The sequence below is a fragment of the Cherax quadricarinatus genome, chromosome 59 (genome assembly GCF_038502225.1).
Source record: "Cherax quadricarinatus isolate ZL_2023a chromosome 59, ASM3850222v1, whole genome shotgun sequence".
In the NCBI taxonomy this organism is placed as follows: Eukaryota; Metazoa; Arthropoda; class Malacostraca; order Decapoda; family Parastacidae; genus Cherax; species Cherax quadricarinatus.
Window position 1 is genome coordinate 11,267,029 of NC_091350.1, and position 17,231 is coordinate 11,284,259.

At 38.4% G+C, this 17,231-nt stretch overlaps 1 protein-coding gene across 5 annotated transcripts in view; it reads right to left on the reverse strand.

The window, feature by feature from the left end:
* Window positions 1-4,254: 4,254 nt before the first annotated feature.
* LOC128698717 (uncharacterized) overlaps window positions 4,255-17,231 on the reverse strand; it is a 300,712-nt gene continuing 287,735 nt past the window's right edge. For all 5 annotated transcript variants that reach the window (XM_070097720.1, XM_070097721.1, XM_070097719.1 and 2 more), the window contains exon 26: window positions 4,255-5,736. In XM_070097720.1, coding sequence (XP_069953821.1) covers window positions 5,449-5,736 — 288 coding nt within the window. In that variant the 3' untranslated portion in view covers window positions 4,255-5,448. The remainder of the gene's footprint in view (window positions 5,737-17,231) is intronic.

A 17,231-nucleotide genomic window follows, 5' to 3' on the forward strand; every position in this document is an offset into this window, starting at 1 on the left:
AAAGAAAGGACGGTCGGAAAAACTCCACAAAGCATACCTCCTTCGGCTGCCACCCCCCAGAGCAGACAGGTAGCTTCCGGAGATACACCAATCATCCAAAGGGAGCAGGGCATCCGCAGACAATTCAGATTCCACGGCAAACCATACCACCCCCAATGGACCTCATGGAGGGGGACGAACCCCATTACGCCACCCACCACCTAGAAACCGTAATGCCAGAGGGGAGGACCCCAGAGGCTACAAACAGGATGGGGAAAAAAGGGAGGGTTGGGAGAGGAGAGGGAAGGGAAAAAAAAGGGGGGTATGGGGAGGAAGGGATAGGGAAGGGAGGACTGGGGGGTACTTAGACTAAGGAAGGAGACCAAAGGATTTGATTCCTAAGACCAAGAGCCTCTTTGCCACGTCAAGGAGCCCCCCTTGAAGAGGCCATCATTACGTAATGTACTATTACATGAGGACATAAGAGAGGAGGAACACTGCAGCAGGCCTACTGACCCATACTAGGCAGGTCCTTCCCAAACTCAAACCCACTAACAATCCTTGGTTGCATTTTACTAGGATACACTTTGAAAGATTGAGGTTGATTTAAAGTACAATTTTCATGAGGACACAAACTATGTTGCATGTTAAAGTACACTATTTTTTCTATATGTACATTATTTGGACCTAACTTCAAGATGGAATTTTAGCTGTTACAGACAGCTCCTGGTCCTGACAACTCTGGAACAGTAGTCAACTATACAATGAATTTGTATTGTTCTTTATTTATGGCATTAGGTCCAGGGGTATAACTGGTAACAAAAGTAATTAGTCCACCTAGAATTTTTTTTAAGTAAAGTTGGCTTCTTTGTAAATTCATTATTGAAATCCCCAATTACAGAGCATAACACAGCATAAACACAAGTACAGTAGGAACTGCCTAAAATGAATGAATCAGTAACCTATATCTGTTATAGTGATGTGATCATGTTAAAATGAGCAAAATGTAGTAATGCACTACAGCTGTCATATGTGGTGGGAATGACATGAGACATGCATGTTTTCCTCAAACAGTAAACTATTTTAATGATCATAGGTGGTGGGAATGACACGAGACATTATGCTTTTTCTCAAACACTAAACCATTTTAGTGCTGTAAAAATTCAGAAACAAACATTGCTAGAGAACACTTCTATAGGAAACTATTACATTCTGAATTTAAAATTTTCACTGACTCACCAACAACTTGAAGGACTGCCTCCTGCCAAGGAGGGTGACCCAAAGAAGAAACATTCACCATCATTCATTAAATTGCTGTTTTACCAGAAGAGTGCTGATATCACAATTTAGATTACCCTCTGATTGCAACATTTCCACCCCTTCTGCAGAGTGCAGGTATTATCATTTGCACCTCCAGTACTCTAGAACAGCTAACAGGCTTCCTTGAATCCCTTTATAAATATTACCTTGCTCACACTCCAACAGTATACATTATAAAAACCAACTGTCTCTATTCACTCCTATCCAATGAATTCACATATGTCTATTGAATATTCAAATCCCTAAGACTTAAAAGCCTCCCATATATCTCTCCCTCGAATCATTCCTGAGATAACCAATACCGCTCTTACCTTTCACCCCATCACACTATCCATCTCCTTCCTCATTAAATGTCCAAATCATCTCAGAAACCCCTCCTCAGGTCTGAATTATATCCATGGTGACAGCACTGTCTTTTAATCTCTACATTTTAAACCCTTAGCATAATATTCATGCCACATATTACTCTCAAATGTGACATCACTGCCTTCTCCTCATTGCACCCATACAAGTGTTGGTCCCCCCCCCCCCCTTTTTTTTTTGCCTCCACAGATAAGCTTTTTTCTTTCCACACATGGCTCAACAAAAGCTTATCGACCCTTATAACCACAAATAGTCGAGTACACCTCTTACCATTTTTCTCTTCATCTCTTCTATGGTTCACCTCATCTTTCATAAACTCATCTGCTGACATGTTTGCTCCCAAATATCAGAATACATCCCCTTCCTCCATACTCCTTCCCTCCAATCCTTTATTCAGTTAATCACTGCCTAGACTTTTTTGTTACCCTTCTGTGTCCACCTTTTACTTCCTATTTTTACATACCCTCCCAAATTCATCCACCTACCTTTGTAACTTATCTTCAGAATCTCCCAAAAGAACTGCAGTTCTTAACTAAAGTCTACAAAACAGATCTGAGCGCTCTATACATGCATAAAATGAACATATACAAACTATGAATGTATTTGGTAAAAAAATTATTTACAATATTTAGTTTCAATATTTAAAAACAACTGTAACTGCAGATCAGCATTAATTAGTAATTATAACCTACAGGCACGTATTTTAATTATAATGTAACACATTTTAATTAATAAAAAATAAACCTTCTTTAATAAGTATTAAACAAAACATGATACTAGACAATACATCAACTGTGATTCATGTACAATATACTGACAAATGGAAAATTGCTATTTATTTTAAAGCATTTCATTGTAAATTTGTATGCTATTTTTTTTATAATTCCTTAAGGTAAGGGCATATTTTGGGGCAAACCCTATGAAAAATATACAACTTATGGCCAAAAATATTTTTGTGTTTACTAATACAACCTCTCCTCATTTAGTGATGCCTACTGTATAAACATTTAAAAATATACCAGAAATGTTATAAACGGCACAAAGGTAACATTAAAACAATATCAAAGATGGTTGACACAAACTCACTACCATTATAGCATGCTCCTCACTTAGCGACGAATTCATTTAACGACGTGGTCTTAGGAATGGAACTCTGTCGTTAAGTGAGGAGAGGCCAGCCTCTCCTCACTTAGCGACATACTCATTTACCGACGACTCAGACATACGAAAGGGCTCTCTGATCATTATGCATACCTAAATAATGTACATGTATATTAGAACTGATTTCCTCTAGTCTGTATTACAATACACAGTAAATTACTGTATAAATATTTAAAAATATACCAGAAATGTTATAAATGGTGCAAAGGTGACATTAACACAATATCAAAGATAACTGACACAAACCCACTACCATTACAGAATGCTCCTCACTTAGCGATGAATTCATTTGCCAACGTGGTCTTAGGAGCGGAACTCAGTCGTTAAGTGAGGAGAGGCTGTACTACATCATGAGCTCAGCTCACCCAGATAAGCTATGAGTGGTAAATTTGGGCCTAGATATGAGAGAATGCATCTATGTAGTAAGTGTGCACCATATAAAACAAATCCCACAGCACACAGTGCATAATGAGAAAAAACTACGACCGTGTTTTTGGATTAAAACAGCGACTTTGCAGTGTATTTTTGTATGGTTTTCACAATTGTATTTGCAGTTTTTTGGTCTCAACTGATAGAATGGAAGATATATTGCAGAAACAGAGATGATTCTGATTGGTTTTAGTACTCAAAATAGCTTGAAATTGAGGTCCAAGTAGCAGAAATGTTCAATTTTTGCTGATGGTCAAGAGTAAACAAATCACATCACATGTCCAGTACACATCAGCTGGTGGGTCTAATATGCATTCATGAATGCACTGATATTGTTTATACAATTATTACAATATTGCATAACAGCAAATCTTTATTCTTTGGTGTGAATAAAAATTCTTAATGTGAATAAAAAATCAAAATGGAATTCATCTGTAAAGCCTGGAAATGTAGCTAATAAACAGAGGAAACATTATTTTAGTGCCAGGAATGCCTGCATTATTTATTCTGGACCCCATTTTGAACTTTGTGTGAAACTGGCCAAATTACCAATTTCTGGTCACTATTGGGAAGTTGAAATAGTTGATTGAGTGATTTCTTGTGCCCAATAGATAAAATGGAACACATACTAGTGAAATAGTTAAGAATTTGTTCTAATGGAATTGGCTGAAAGAGGGCTCAAAGTGGCAAAATTGCCGATGCATAAATATTGCTGACAGCAAAATTTGTGAGAGAGTAATTTCATCAATTTTTGACCAAATTTCATACTTTTTGTTTTATTACCTTCAGAAGAAGATTGTCTATCATTTCATAAGAAAAAATAATTTTTTTTAAGAAAATTCTTGGACCCTGTGGGAAATATTCAGATTGGGGGTCTGGACACTCAAAGGGTTAAAAAGAACACTGGCATTATTCTCTGTAAGTTATACAGAAAAGGGGGTTACTTTATTATAAAATTCTGGTGGATCTGTGATTAACAGTTTATACAATAAAACAAAGTGAAAGAACAATAAATTCATTTGACAGCATCAACCTTATAAAATATTTGATTACAGAGCTGAGTACCAGTACAATATTTAACTCCTTCACAGTCTGAAACTCCAAAATTACCTGTTTAGTGTTGGCATTAAAAAAAATCATCTGAAATGGTAGAGAATCGTTTTCTGAAGGTACTGACACGAACAATACAAAATATATGTATTAATAAAAAATTTATGGAATTACACTGGTGTAAAGTTGGTGGTCTGGATGCACTTTACACATTGGCAATTTTGCCCAATTTGAGTCTTATTTTAAGCCAATTCCACGAGGCACAAAACACTTTTTGACATCCCTCATGTCCGTCTCACACTATGCAAAAATGCAATGCACATAAAGGGCCCAAAGATCTGGAACTCTTTGCCTGAAGCAGCAAGAGGTATCCTACCCACAAACCAATTTAGGACTATACTCAAAAATCATCTCATCTCTCAATAACAACCATACCCACACTATGCTAAACTCTAACCAAATTTAAAGCAACTCTCCCAAATATTTTATTACTCTTTAATTATTAAGTCATTATTACAAATTTTAAAATGTATGTTTGTACCATTAATTGTACTACCTCATATTAATAATAGAGTAAAATACTGAATATTGTATTCTAAGTCTGCTCAAAATGAATCGGCATGATAGTGACCTTCTTTGTACCAATCATATTATGAAATGTAAACACACACTGTAACCTTACCAAAGAAATAATATTTTATATATTTTTATATTTTATTTAATTTAATCAGAAAAAAAAATGATTGGGGGGCAGGTGGAATGCAGGGTGAGGTCTTACTTTCAACAAAATTTCAAGCTGCTTCCAATCCTGAAACCAATCAAAATCATCTCAATTTCAGCAATATGTCTTTCATTCTATCAAGTGATACCAAGAAACGGCCAATAAAACCATGCTAGAGAACAACTTGAGGTCTCGACTTTAAATCCAACCCAAGGCCAGGTTTACTTTTCTGATCATGCACTGCATGGGGCAGGATTTTTTTTATAGTGTGTATACTCACTTCATTGCATAGACCCATTCTCTCAAGTCTAGGGCAAAATTTACTACTCACAGTTTATCCAAGGAAGCTGTGCTCAAAATGTAGATCTACGTAAGCAACCCTGGCATCAATAATGTATATGTACAAGACAGTGAAAAGGGTGAAGTTAAGACTGTGTATCTTCATGTGAAGTTGATGCTTGATTGCCTGATGATGATGGTCTATGGAGTACTGCAAGTGGTTGTAATTTAAACCTTTCATAGTCAAGAGGCACCTGAGGTTGGACTCTCATGGGTCCATCAAGTGGAAGGTCCCAAGGGTTTGGAGTTTTAGGTGGTTTGAGGAGTTCCTTGCGTACGCTGTCTCGTGTACGTGACCCTCGTGGTTTGTAATTCCTTTTGTCTCTCTCACTTGTGCGAGGTGGCAAGGAGCCATTACGACGGCCTTCCCATATCTGAAAGTAATCCAAGATTAGCCTTAGTATTCTTTCCTGAGCTTATACACTTTTGAATGTGATCAGGGGTATGTAAGAGTTGCAAATAACTTCCACAAAACACTGAAAATAATAGAGAAACCCTATATTTGGGTATATTCATTGTCTTAAATTCAACTTAGCTATTTTTCTATTACAGAATACTTCCCTCCCCCCTCCCTCCTTTCTGGTCAAGTGCCTCTCCATCCATTGAAAATGATTTAAGGCATTCCAACACTGAAAGTGTGAAGTTAATCAGAAGACACATTTTCCAGGAACTGCGCAGAAATGACTAAATTCCAAATACAGTGGACTCATAATTTGTGCCAGTTAGGTTCCTGAAATCTATGCTACTGATAAAGCTGCAACTTAAGGGAAAAGGAGGGATGACTGTGGTATCTATAGTTCTTGAGCTGAGGTTGATGCAGAGTTGTTACTTACAGGAGTCCTCAGGTTATTTGCCATGTGTTCTGCAGTACTTTATATAGACTGTACAGTGGAACCCTGGTTTTCATCCTTAATCTGTTCCAGAAGGTCGGTTGAAATCCGAAATGCAAGAAAACCGAAGTAATATTTCCCATAAGAAATTATGTAAATCCAATTAATCCATTCCAGACACCCAAAAATATTAACAAAAAAAATACATTTTGTAGAGAACAACTATAGTTTTACATACAGAAAACAAAGAGAAATATAAATGACTAATTTTAATAGATAAATGAACATTTAAATCACCTTTACCTTTACTGAAGAGACTTATTGGAGTATGGAAGACGGCAAGGAGGGGAGAGGGAGGAGAGGTTATTGTTTGGAAGGGGAATCCCCCTCCATAAGAACCTCAGGTATCAAAGCCCTATCTGGGGTTACTTCCCTTCTTTGTCTTTTACTGGCACTAGGACCAGCTTGAGAGTCACTAGACCATGCAGACATGGTTTGCAACAGCTTTTTTAGGGTGATATTTCTCCACCAATTCTTCCACATCCTAGCTACACAATATTTAATGCAGCCCAGAGCCATATTATTACCATCGACATACCATGTTCTCCGAGTTGAATCGTTTCTAACAACTACCTTTAGATGCCATCATAAACAAAGGGAGAAGTAATGAATAATTCATGCCGAGAAGTGTAAACAAAAGCGGTATGTATTAAGGGCGGTGACTGGGCCAATGCAGATTCATATATGTTTTCTCTTATGCTGGACCAGAGAAAATGTAATGTTTTCCCTCTGCCTGGCTAGCACACCTCCATAGCATACAAACACTGAATGTTTATATGCTATGTAATATATTTCTTATATAATTTTGAAGAAAATATCATAGATGGTTTAATGAAAATGTCTATAAATGTATTAACCTATAATAAGACATAAATGTGTCCAAGAGTGATTATTATTACATATTAGTAGTATAACTATGGTGTTAAGACTAGAGGGACAATCTTAGTGAATGAATAACAAAGGCATGTTTATATGCTATGTAACATGTTTCTTATATAATTTTGAAGAAAATATCATGGATGGATTAATAAAAATGTCTATATTAACCTAAAATAAGACATTTAATGTACCCAAGAGTGATTATTATTATGTATTAGTATCACGAATGTATGAGCGGCCCAGGTAGACGGTAGGTATGAAACAGCAGAGGTATGAAACCCGGGGTAAAATTTCGTCCCAAAAAATGGCCGAAATCTGAAATGTACAATATCCACACCGGATGAAATCTGGAGTTCCACTGTATTTATTTCTGAATGGGGAAACTTAATCCCATGCAACATTTGCATTGGTTATTGCAACTGCAAAGTTTAATTTCTGCCAGAATTTTATAACTCCAGTGTCAAGTGTCATTCATTGCTGCAAAGAATCTTTGCACCATCCTGCATGTATAGTGCCATTTAAATGTTTTAACCACTCCTTGATTTAGTGGCTGTATCAAATATGTTAAATTTGGTGGTTAAAACACCACCTTGACTGATTACAGAATTTTCACGAGTGAATAAAACCTTGAATAAAAGTTTTTTCTGGCCAGGTACAACTTGACTGAAGAAATTAAATATAGCAGATAATCCTTTATCTGAAATTCCAAAATCTGAAAACCTCCAAAATCCAAAAGTTTTTCAAGTGTTGACACAACATACCACAAATGGATCATTCAGTTTACTGTCAGCAGCAATTACTCACTGATTACCACATGTTGTGTGCTCTGTTGTGTAAAGATATTGTTGAAAATGTTGAAGAGGCCTATGGGTAATAGTGAAAAGAAAAAGAGCATTAATGTTTATCTATATCACAGAAAGTCAAGTTGTTCAAAAAACTTGACAGTTGGTGTAAGTATGAAGGATCTGACTGAGGAGTTTGGTGTTGGAACAACCACTATCTACCACCTAAAAAAACAGAAAGACAATTATTGAAGTTCTATGCTGAAAGTGATGAACAGAAGTTTATGAAAAACAGAAAAATAGTGCACAGAGGGAAAAATGAGGATCTCGATGATGTATTGATAGAGTGGATTAGTCAGCATAGTGTGAGCATGTGCCTCTTAACAGAATGCTGATCATGAAACAAGCAAAATCTATCATGATGAACTGAATAATGTAACTGAACATTCAGTAGACTCATTACAAAAATTTAAGAGGTACAGCATTAAATATTTAAAGAATAGTGGTGATAAAGCATCTGCTGATCACGAAGCCTAAAATGAGCTAAATGCACTAAATTTACGTTGAACAGCTCTAAGAAATGTGCCAGTATACAGGCGATTATTCTGGAATCTGCTAAATTCCAATCCTGAGCTTAACAAGGTTTTTGCATCCAGAATCATCAGCAAAATGTCCTTTGCAGAATTAACTTAACATTTTCACTGTTGACAGCCCTGATTACAAACCTGCTCTCGGTGTAAAAAAAAAAAAAAAAAAAAAAAAAAAAAAAAAAAAAAAAAAAAAAAAAAAAAAAAAAAAAAATCTTATCAAAATATGAAGAATATTTTTCTGAGTGTTAAAAAAAAAATGTGATCAGTATTTACTGAGATATAAAGGCATGAAGTTGACAGAAAGTGAACCGCTTACAGCAATATCAGCGACTGCTGCTCACTTGGCAATACTACATGTATTACTTTTACTTTTATTCTATTTTTTTCTTTTATTTTTAATATTTTATTTTTTCAAGTAACTTTTGTGGCCTGTGAGACCAATATAATGTGTAATGTATATATATCCACTCATTATATGTAACACAATAACCACACAAATATTATCATTACACTGTTTACAAAACCTGTTTACACAAACTAACAATAAAAAAGTTGTTTATTACTATTCTTCTGTAATATATATACATGTACACATACAGGGTCATTGGACACATTCCTAGAACTGCTACAACTTGTGGAAGGTTGTTGTTGTGTGTGGGTGGCCTTTGTTGTGAGAGCGGCATGGCTGGTGTCACGTGATACATTACACAACCACCATCACACATTACCCACACTGTCCTCAACAATCATGCTGTCTTCCCCACCACCCATGTGACACATTACACAACCACAATCACCCATTATCCACAATGTCTTCCTCAACAACCATGCTGTCTTGCCCACCACCCACATGGAAATAAGTCACTTTGTCTGACATTTTTCGGGATATCCTACGTTGATGGTTGTCTGGGTTTTCAGCACTACTTCTGGTATCCTGGAATTGCTTTTGGTCACAAACTCCTCAAAACCATGAAATTCATCTTCACTGACACTTCCATCTGTGTTAGAACTATCATTTGGAAAGAGAACAGTCCCAATTTGCCGGAGAGTGAGATATTTCTTACTGTGAGGAATGATAAACAAGGACTACTGAAATGGCATTCCCACAATGCAATGCAGGTGCCCCGATTTTTTTTATAACGCACACACTGACCAAGCAGACCCATTCTCTCATATGTAGGTCTACCAGCTTTCTCCCACTAGATCTAAGCCACTAGAATTTTGGTGTATTAATACGTCACCAACACTGACTTGTAAGCCGTACCTATATGGCACTTGTAATGAACAATGTTTAGCAATGAACAAAGGTACATTTCCCTCTGTTCTTACATCACTCAGTAAGCTTATCTAGGTACAGGTACACACAAATACTTTGATGGTTTTCTTCTTTTTCTTTTTAGTAGGCTATACGGGAAAAGGGGTTACTAGCCCACTGTTCCTCACATTTTAGTCGAATTTTACAACACTCATGGCTTACGGAGGAAAGATTCTTATTCCACTTCCCCATGGATATAAAAGGAAAAGCTATAAGAACAAGAACTATTAAGATAAAATCAAAGAAAACTCAGAGGAGTGTGTATATATATAAACGTGTACATATATGTGCAGTGTGACCTAGTGTAAGTAGAAGTAACAAGATGTACCTGAAATCTTGCATGTTTATGAGACAAAAAAAGACACTTGCAATCCTACCATCATGTAAAAAAATAACAGGCTCTCATTTTACACTCACTTGGCAGGACGTTAGTACCTCCCTGGGTGGTTGCTGTCTACCATAGATAAGAGTAAGGTGATGAGGGTATCAAATGATTTAGATAAAGAAAAACTGGATATCACATTGGAGAGAAAAAGTATGGAAGAAGTGAATGTCTTCACATATTTGGGAGTTGATGTGTCAGTGGATGGGTTTATGAAGGATGAGGTTAATAATAGAACTGACGAGGGAAAAAAGGTGAGTGGTGCGTTGAGGTATATGTGGAGACAAAAAATGTTATCAATGGAGGCAATGAAAGGAATGTATGAAAGTATAATAGTACCAACACTCTTATATGGGTGTGAAGCTTGGGTTGTAAATGCTGCAGCAAGGAGATGGAGGCAGTGGAGATGTCCTGTCTAAGGGCAATGTGTGGTGTAAATATTATGCAGAAAATTCGGACTGTGGAAATCAGGAGAAGGCGTGGAGTTAATAAAAGTATTAGTCAGAGGGCTGAAGAGGAGTTGTTGAGGTAGTTTGGTCATTTAGAGAGAATGGATCAAAGTAGAATGACATGGAGAGCGTATAAATCTGTAGGGAAAGGAAGGCGGGGTATGGGTCGTCCTCGAAAAGGTTGGAGGGAGGGGGTAAAGGTTTTGTGGGCGAGGGGCTTGGACTTCCAGCAAGCGTGCATCAGTGTGTTAGATAGGAGTGAATGGAGATGAATGGTATTTGGGACCAGACAAGCTGTTGGAGTGTGAGCAGGGCAATATTTAGTGAAGGGATTCAGGGAAACTGGTTATTTTTATATAGCCAGACTTGAGTCCTGGAAATGGGAAGTACAATGCCTGCACTTTAAAAGAGGGGTTTGGGATATTGGCAGTTTGGAGGGATATGTTGTGTATCTTTATACGTATATGCTTCTAAGCTGTTGTATTCTGAGCACCTCTGCAAAAACAGTGATTATGTGTGAGTGAGGTGAAAATGTTGAATGATGATGAAAGTATTTTCTTTTTGGGGATTTTCTTTCTTTTTGGGTCACCCTGCCTTGGTGGGAGACGGCCGACTTGTTAAACAAAAAAAAAAAAACTTCCTTTCTATCAAATGAGACCAAGAAATTGCAAATACAACTATAAAAACACATGAAAAAACACTGCAAAAACGCTGTTGTAATCGAAAACTTTGGTCTCACTTTTTTTTCCTCTCATTATGCACTGTGTGCTGCAGGATTTGTTTTATATGGTACACACATACCACGTAGATGTATTCTCTCATATCTAGGCCCAAATTAACCACTCACAGCTTATCAGAGCGAGCCGAACTCATGGCATAGAACTACAGTTTGGACCCTCAACTCAAAGCCGTAGAACTATGGCACGGACCCTGAAAGGGTTAAAGGAGGGGTTTGGGATATTGGCAGTTTGGAAGGATGTGTGTTATGTTAAATCCGCCATACGAAGCATTTGAATGCAAAAATTTTGCCTCGCCTTACAATAAAAAACTCGCCTTATGTGATTCGTCCGGAACACATCCCACATGTGGCCTCAGCTGTTTACAAGCCAGCCAGTGCAGTCACATCTAAGCATACATTCGGTACATTTCATATTATCACAGTGTTTTTAGTGCTTGTAACTGCAAAATAAGTCATCATGGGCCCCAAGAAAGCTTCTAGTGCCAACCCTGTGGTAAAAAGGGGTGAAAATTACTATGGAAATGAAGAAAGAGATACACGTAATTGCTAAGTACGAAAGTGGAGTGTGTGTCTCGGAGCTGGCCAGGTTGTATACCAAACCCCAATCAACCATCGCTACTATCTTGGCCATCAAAACGGCAATCAAGGAAGCTGTTCTTGCAAAAGGTGCAACTTTGTTTTCGAAACAGAGATCACAAGTGATAGAAGATGTTGAGAGACTGTTGTTATTGTGGATAAACGAAAAACAGATAGCAGGATATAGCATCTCTCAAGTGATCATGTGTGAAAAGGCTAGGAAGTTGCATGATGATTTAATTAGAAAAATGCCTGCAACTAGTGGTGATGTGAGTGAATTTAAGGCCAGCAAAAGTTGGTTTGAGAGATTTAAGAAGCGTAGTGGCATACACAGTGTGATAAGGCATGGTGAGGCTGCCAGCTCGGACCAAAAAGCGGCTGAAAAATATGTGAAGGAATTCAAGGAGTACATAGACAGTGAAGAATTGAAACCTAAACAAGTGCTTAATTGCAACGAAACAGGCCTGTTCTGGAAGAAAATGCCAAGCAGGACCTACATTACTCAGGAGGAAAAGGCACTCCCAGGACATAAGCCTATGAAAGACAGGCTCACTCTTTTGATGTGTGCTAATGCTAGTGGTGATTGCAAAGTGAAGCCTTTATTGGTGTATCACTGAAACTCCCAGAGCGTTCAGGCAAAACAATGTTCTCAAGGCTAATTTGTGTGTGCTGTGGAGGGCAAACAGTAAGGCATGGGTCACTAGGAACTTTTTCTATGACTGGTTACACCATGCATTTGCCCCCACTGTGAAAAATTACCTAATGGAAAAGAAATTGGACTTTAGGTGCCTCCTGGTATTAGACAATGCTCCTGGTCATCCTTCAGACTTGGCAGAGCAACTTTCTGGGGAAATGAGCTTCATTAAGGTCAAGTTTCTGCCTCCTAATACCACTCATCTCCTGCAGCCCATGGACCAGCAGGTCATTTCAAACTTCAAAAAACTCTACACAAAAGCTATGTTTCAAAAGTGTTTTGAAGTGACCTCAGACACTCGATTGACTAATAGAGTTTTGGAAAGATCCCTTTAGTATCCTCAGTTGTGTAAACCTTATAGGTAAGGCTTGGGAGAGAGTGACTAAGAGGACCTTGAACTCTGCTTGGAAGAAATTGTGGCCACAATGTGTAGAAAAAAGGGATTTTGAAGGGTTTGGAGCTAACCCTGAGAAGCGTATGTCAGTTGTGGAATCCAATGTGGCATTGGGGAAGTCCTTGGGGTTGGAGGTTAGTGGAGAGGACGTGGAAGAGTTGGTGGAGGAGGACAATGAAGAACTAACCACTGATGAGCTGCAAGATCATCTTCAACAGAAAGAGGCCAGACCTGAGGAAACTGCTTCAGAGGAGGGGAGAGAAAAATTGAGGAAGTTGCCTACTTCAAAGATTAAGGAAATGTGTGCAAAGTGGGTTGAACTGCAAACCTTTACAGATGAAAATCACCCTGACACAGCTACAGCAAGCCGTGTTGGCAACCTGTACAATGACAATGTTATGGTCCATTTTAGGAAAGTCTTAAAGGAACGGGAGGTACAGAGCTCTATAGACAGATTTGTTATGCGGCAGAGGTCCAGTGACTCTCAAACTGGTCCTAGTGACATTAAAAGAAGAAGGGAAGTAACCCCAGAAAAGGACTTGCTACCTCAAGTCCTAATGGAAGGGGATTCCCCTTCTAAACAATAATTTCCACACTCTCCCCTCCTCCCATCCCATCAGTCATCACCAGATCTTCAATAAAGGTAAGTGTCATGTATTCTATTCTTAGTAGAGTAGTAACTGTGCATGTCTTCTTCAGTTTGTGTGTATTAAAATTAATATTTCATGTGGTAAAAATTTTTTTTTGTCATACTTTGGGGTGTCAGGAACGGATTAATTTGATTTCCATTAATTCTTATGGGGAAAATTAATTCGGCTAATGATAATTTCAGCTTACGATGAGCTCTCAGGAACGGATTAATATCGTAAGGCGGGGGTCCACTGTATATAATTGGGGCCCTGATATTATATTCTTATATTTATTATATTATTTCAAGTCACTTTTATATTATATCTCTATATATGCTTCTAAACTTTGTATCTGGGCACCTCTGCAAAAACAGTGATTATTTATGAGTGAGGTGAAAATGTTCAACGATGATGAAAGTATATACGTTTTGGGGATTTTTTCTTTCTTTTTGGGTCACCCTGCCTCGGTAGGAGATGACCAACTTGTTGAAAAAAAATAAATAAATACAGTGGTCCTTCGATAATAGTAGTCAGGCTCGATTGTCGTCCTTTTCGGAAATCGTAGCGTAATTTTAGTCCAAACATTGGATCGCAAATTGTCGGTTGACTCGCTAATCGTCATTCATCCTGGTCGCGTACTCACGGCTCTGAGCCGCCTCGGCCTCTCTTCCCAGCCAGTGTGCCATTGTTTACCAGTGAGCAACAATCCCCTCACGTGTTCATATGAAATATTTCATAATATTCCATTCATTTTAGTGCTTGCAAGTGCTAAATAAGCTACCATGGCTCCAAAGAAAGCTCCTAGTGCCAAGCTTTTGGTAAAGGTGAGAAATACGACTGAATTTAAGAAAAACATCACTGAACAGTATCTAAAAGTGCGGACGCCCACTCAACATGGGGAGTCCCGCACCAGTGATCCCCACCTCAAGCCGTCCACTGGCCCAGGCCTCCGAGTCGCCGGATTACAGGGTTGCGCCACCAACCCCAGCGGATGGATTTATGAAGGATGAGGTTAATCATAGAATTGATGAGGGAAAAAAGGTGAGTGGTGCGTTGAGGTATATGTGGAGTCAAAAAACGTTATCTATGGAGGCAAAGAAGGGAATGTATGAAAGTATAGTAGTACCAACACTCTTATATGGGTGTGAAGCTTGGGTGGTAAATGCAGCAGCGAGGAGACGGTTGGAGGCAGTGGAGATGTCCTGTTTAAGGGCAATGTGTGGTGTAAATATTATGCAGAAAATTCGGAGTGTGGAAATTAGGAGAAGGTGTGGAGTTAATAAAAGTATTAGTCAGAGGGCAGAAGAGGGGTTGTTGAGGTGGTTTGGTCATTTAGAGAGAATGGATCAAAGTAGAATGACATGGAAAGCATATAAATCTATAGGGGAAGGAAGGCGGGGTAGGGGTCGTCCTCGAAAGGGTTGGAGAGAGGGGGTAAAGGAGGTTTTGTGGGTAAGGGGCTTGGACTTCCAGCAAGCGTGCGTGAGCGTGTTAGATAGGAGTGAATGGAGACGAATGGTACTTGGGACCTGACGATCTGTTGGAGTGTGAGCAGGGTAATATTTAGTGAAGGGATTCAGGGAAACCGGTTATTTTCATATAGTCGGACTTGAGTCCTGGAAATGGGAAGTACAATGCCTGCACTTTAAAGGAGGGGTTTGGGATATTGGCAGTTTGGAGGGATATGTTGTGTATCTTTATGTGTGTATGCTTCTAGACTGTTGTATTCTGAGCACCTCTGCAAAAACAGTGATAATGTGCGAGTGTGGTGAAAGTGTTGAATGATGATGAAAGTATTTTCTTTTTGGGGATTTTCTTTCTTTTTTTGGGTCACCCTGCCTCGGTGGGAGACGGCCGACTTGTTGTAAAAAAAAAAAAAAAAAAAAAAAAAAAAAAATCACTGAACAATATGAAAATGGCGTACATGTGGCCGAACTGGCCAGGATGTATAACAAATCCCGTACAACCATATCTTCCATCATGGCCAAGAAAAAGGAAATCAAGGAAGCTGTTGTTGCAAAGGGGGTAAATCTGCTGACAAAAATGAGATCACCAGTACTCGAAGAGGTTGAGAAATTATTATTGGTGTGGATAAACGAGAAGGAGGAAGGAGGAGGAAGAGAGATGGAAGAAGGTGCCTTCTTCAGAAATTAAGGAGATTTTTGAAATGTGGGGTAGGATGGAAAGATTTATGGAGGAACATCACCCTGAGAAAGATGTTGCAAGCCATATCGGCAACTTGTACAGTGACAGTCTTGGCCCATTTTAGGGAAGTTTTAAAGAGACGCCAGAAACAGAGCTCTCTGGGCACTTTTTTTGCAAGACAGGACTCCAGTGACTCTCAAGCTGGTCCTAGTGGCATTAACAGAGAAGAGAAGTAACCCCAGAAAAGGACTTGGTACCTAAGGTGTTGATGGAAGGGGATTCCCCTTCCAAACAGTAACTAATCCAATCTGTCTCCTCCTCCAGTCTTCCATACACTAAGAAGAATCGCCAATAAAGGTAAGTGTTATGCTGTTAATGTTTCATTCATGATGTCCCATTGTATTGGTTATGTACTGCATCTATATTTCATGTAAAAAAATGTTTTGTTTTAATACTTCTGGGTGTCAGGAATGGATTAATTGTATTTACATTATTTCTTATGGGGAAAATTTATTCGAAAATTGTCATTTTCGATAATTGTCACACTTCCAGGAACGGAGAAGGAAGGCGGGGTAGGGGGTCGTCCTTGAAAATGTTGGAGGGAGTGATTGGAGTGAATGGAGACGAGCAGTTTTTGGGACCTAATGAGCTGTTGGTGTGTGAGCAGGGTAATTTTTATTGAAGGGATTCAGGGAAACCGGTTATTTTATGTAGCCGGACTTGAGTTCTGGAGGGATTTGGGATATAGGCAGTTTGGAGAGATGTGTAATAGGATGGTATATATATAACTGGGACCCTGATATTGTATTATAGATGGAGTTTATTATATTATTTTAGGTCGCTTTTTATACTGTATCTTTACATTTGCTTCTAAACTGTTGTATCTGGGTGCCTCTGCAAAAACAGTGATTATGTAAGAGTGAGATGAAAGTGTTGAATGATGATGGAAGTATTTTCGTTTTGGGGATTTTCTTTCTTTTTGGGTCACCCTGCCTAGGTGGGAGATGGCCAACTTGTTAAAAAAAAAAAAAAAATACAGTTATACAAATTACCCCACATGTTAACATTTATGTAAATTACCTAGGATAATCCAAAGTCTTTGTGTACTGAATGTTTTTTTAGTTTTTCTGTGGCTGTCAATGTCACTCAATTTAGCTGCAACTGAATACTTGCAGGACACTATCACTCATGTGAGTTACAGTCAATACATGAACTGGACCTGACTGGCTGTGTTCTCTTTCTACCTGCTGTCTTGATGCGTGCAAGTGGATGTGTCTACAGCTAAGATTGTATATTGATTTGTGATGCTTTTTCATGTTATGATTTTAAGTTCATTGATTTTACTATTTAATAAGAGTATTTGTACTGCAACATGACCAAAACAAACCTAGAGTGTGTTCCCTTA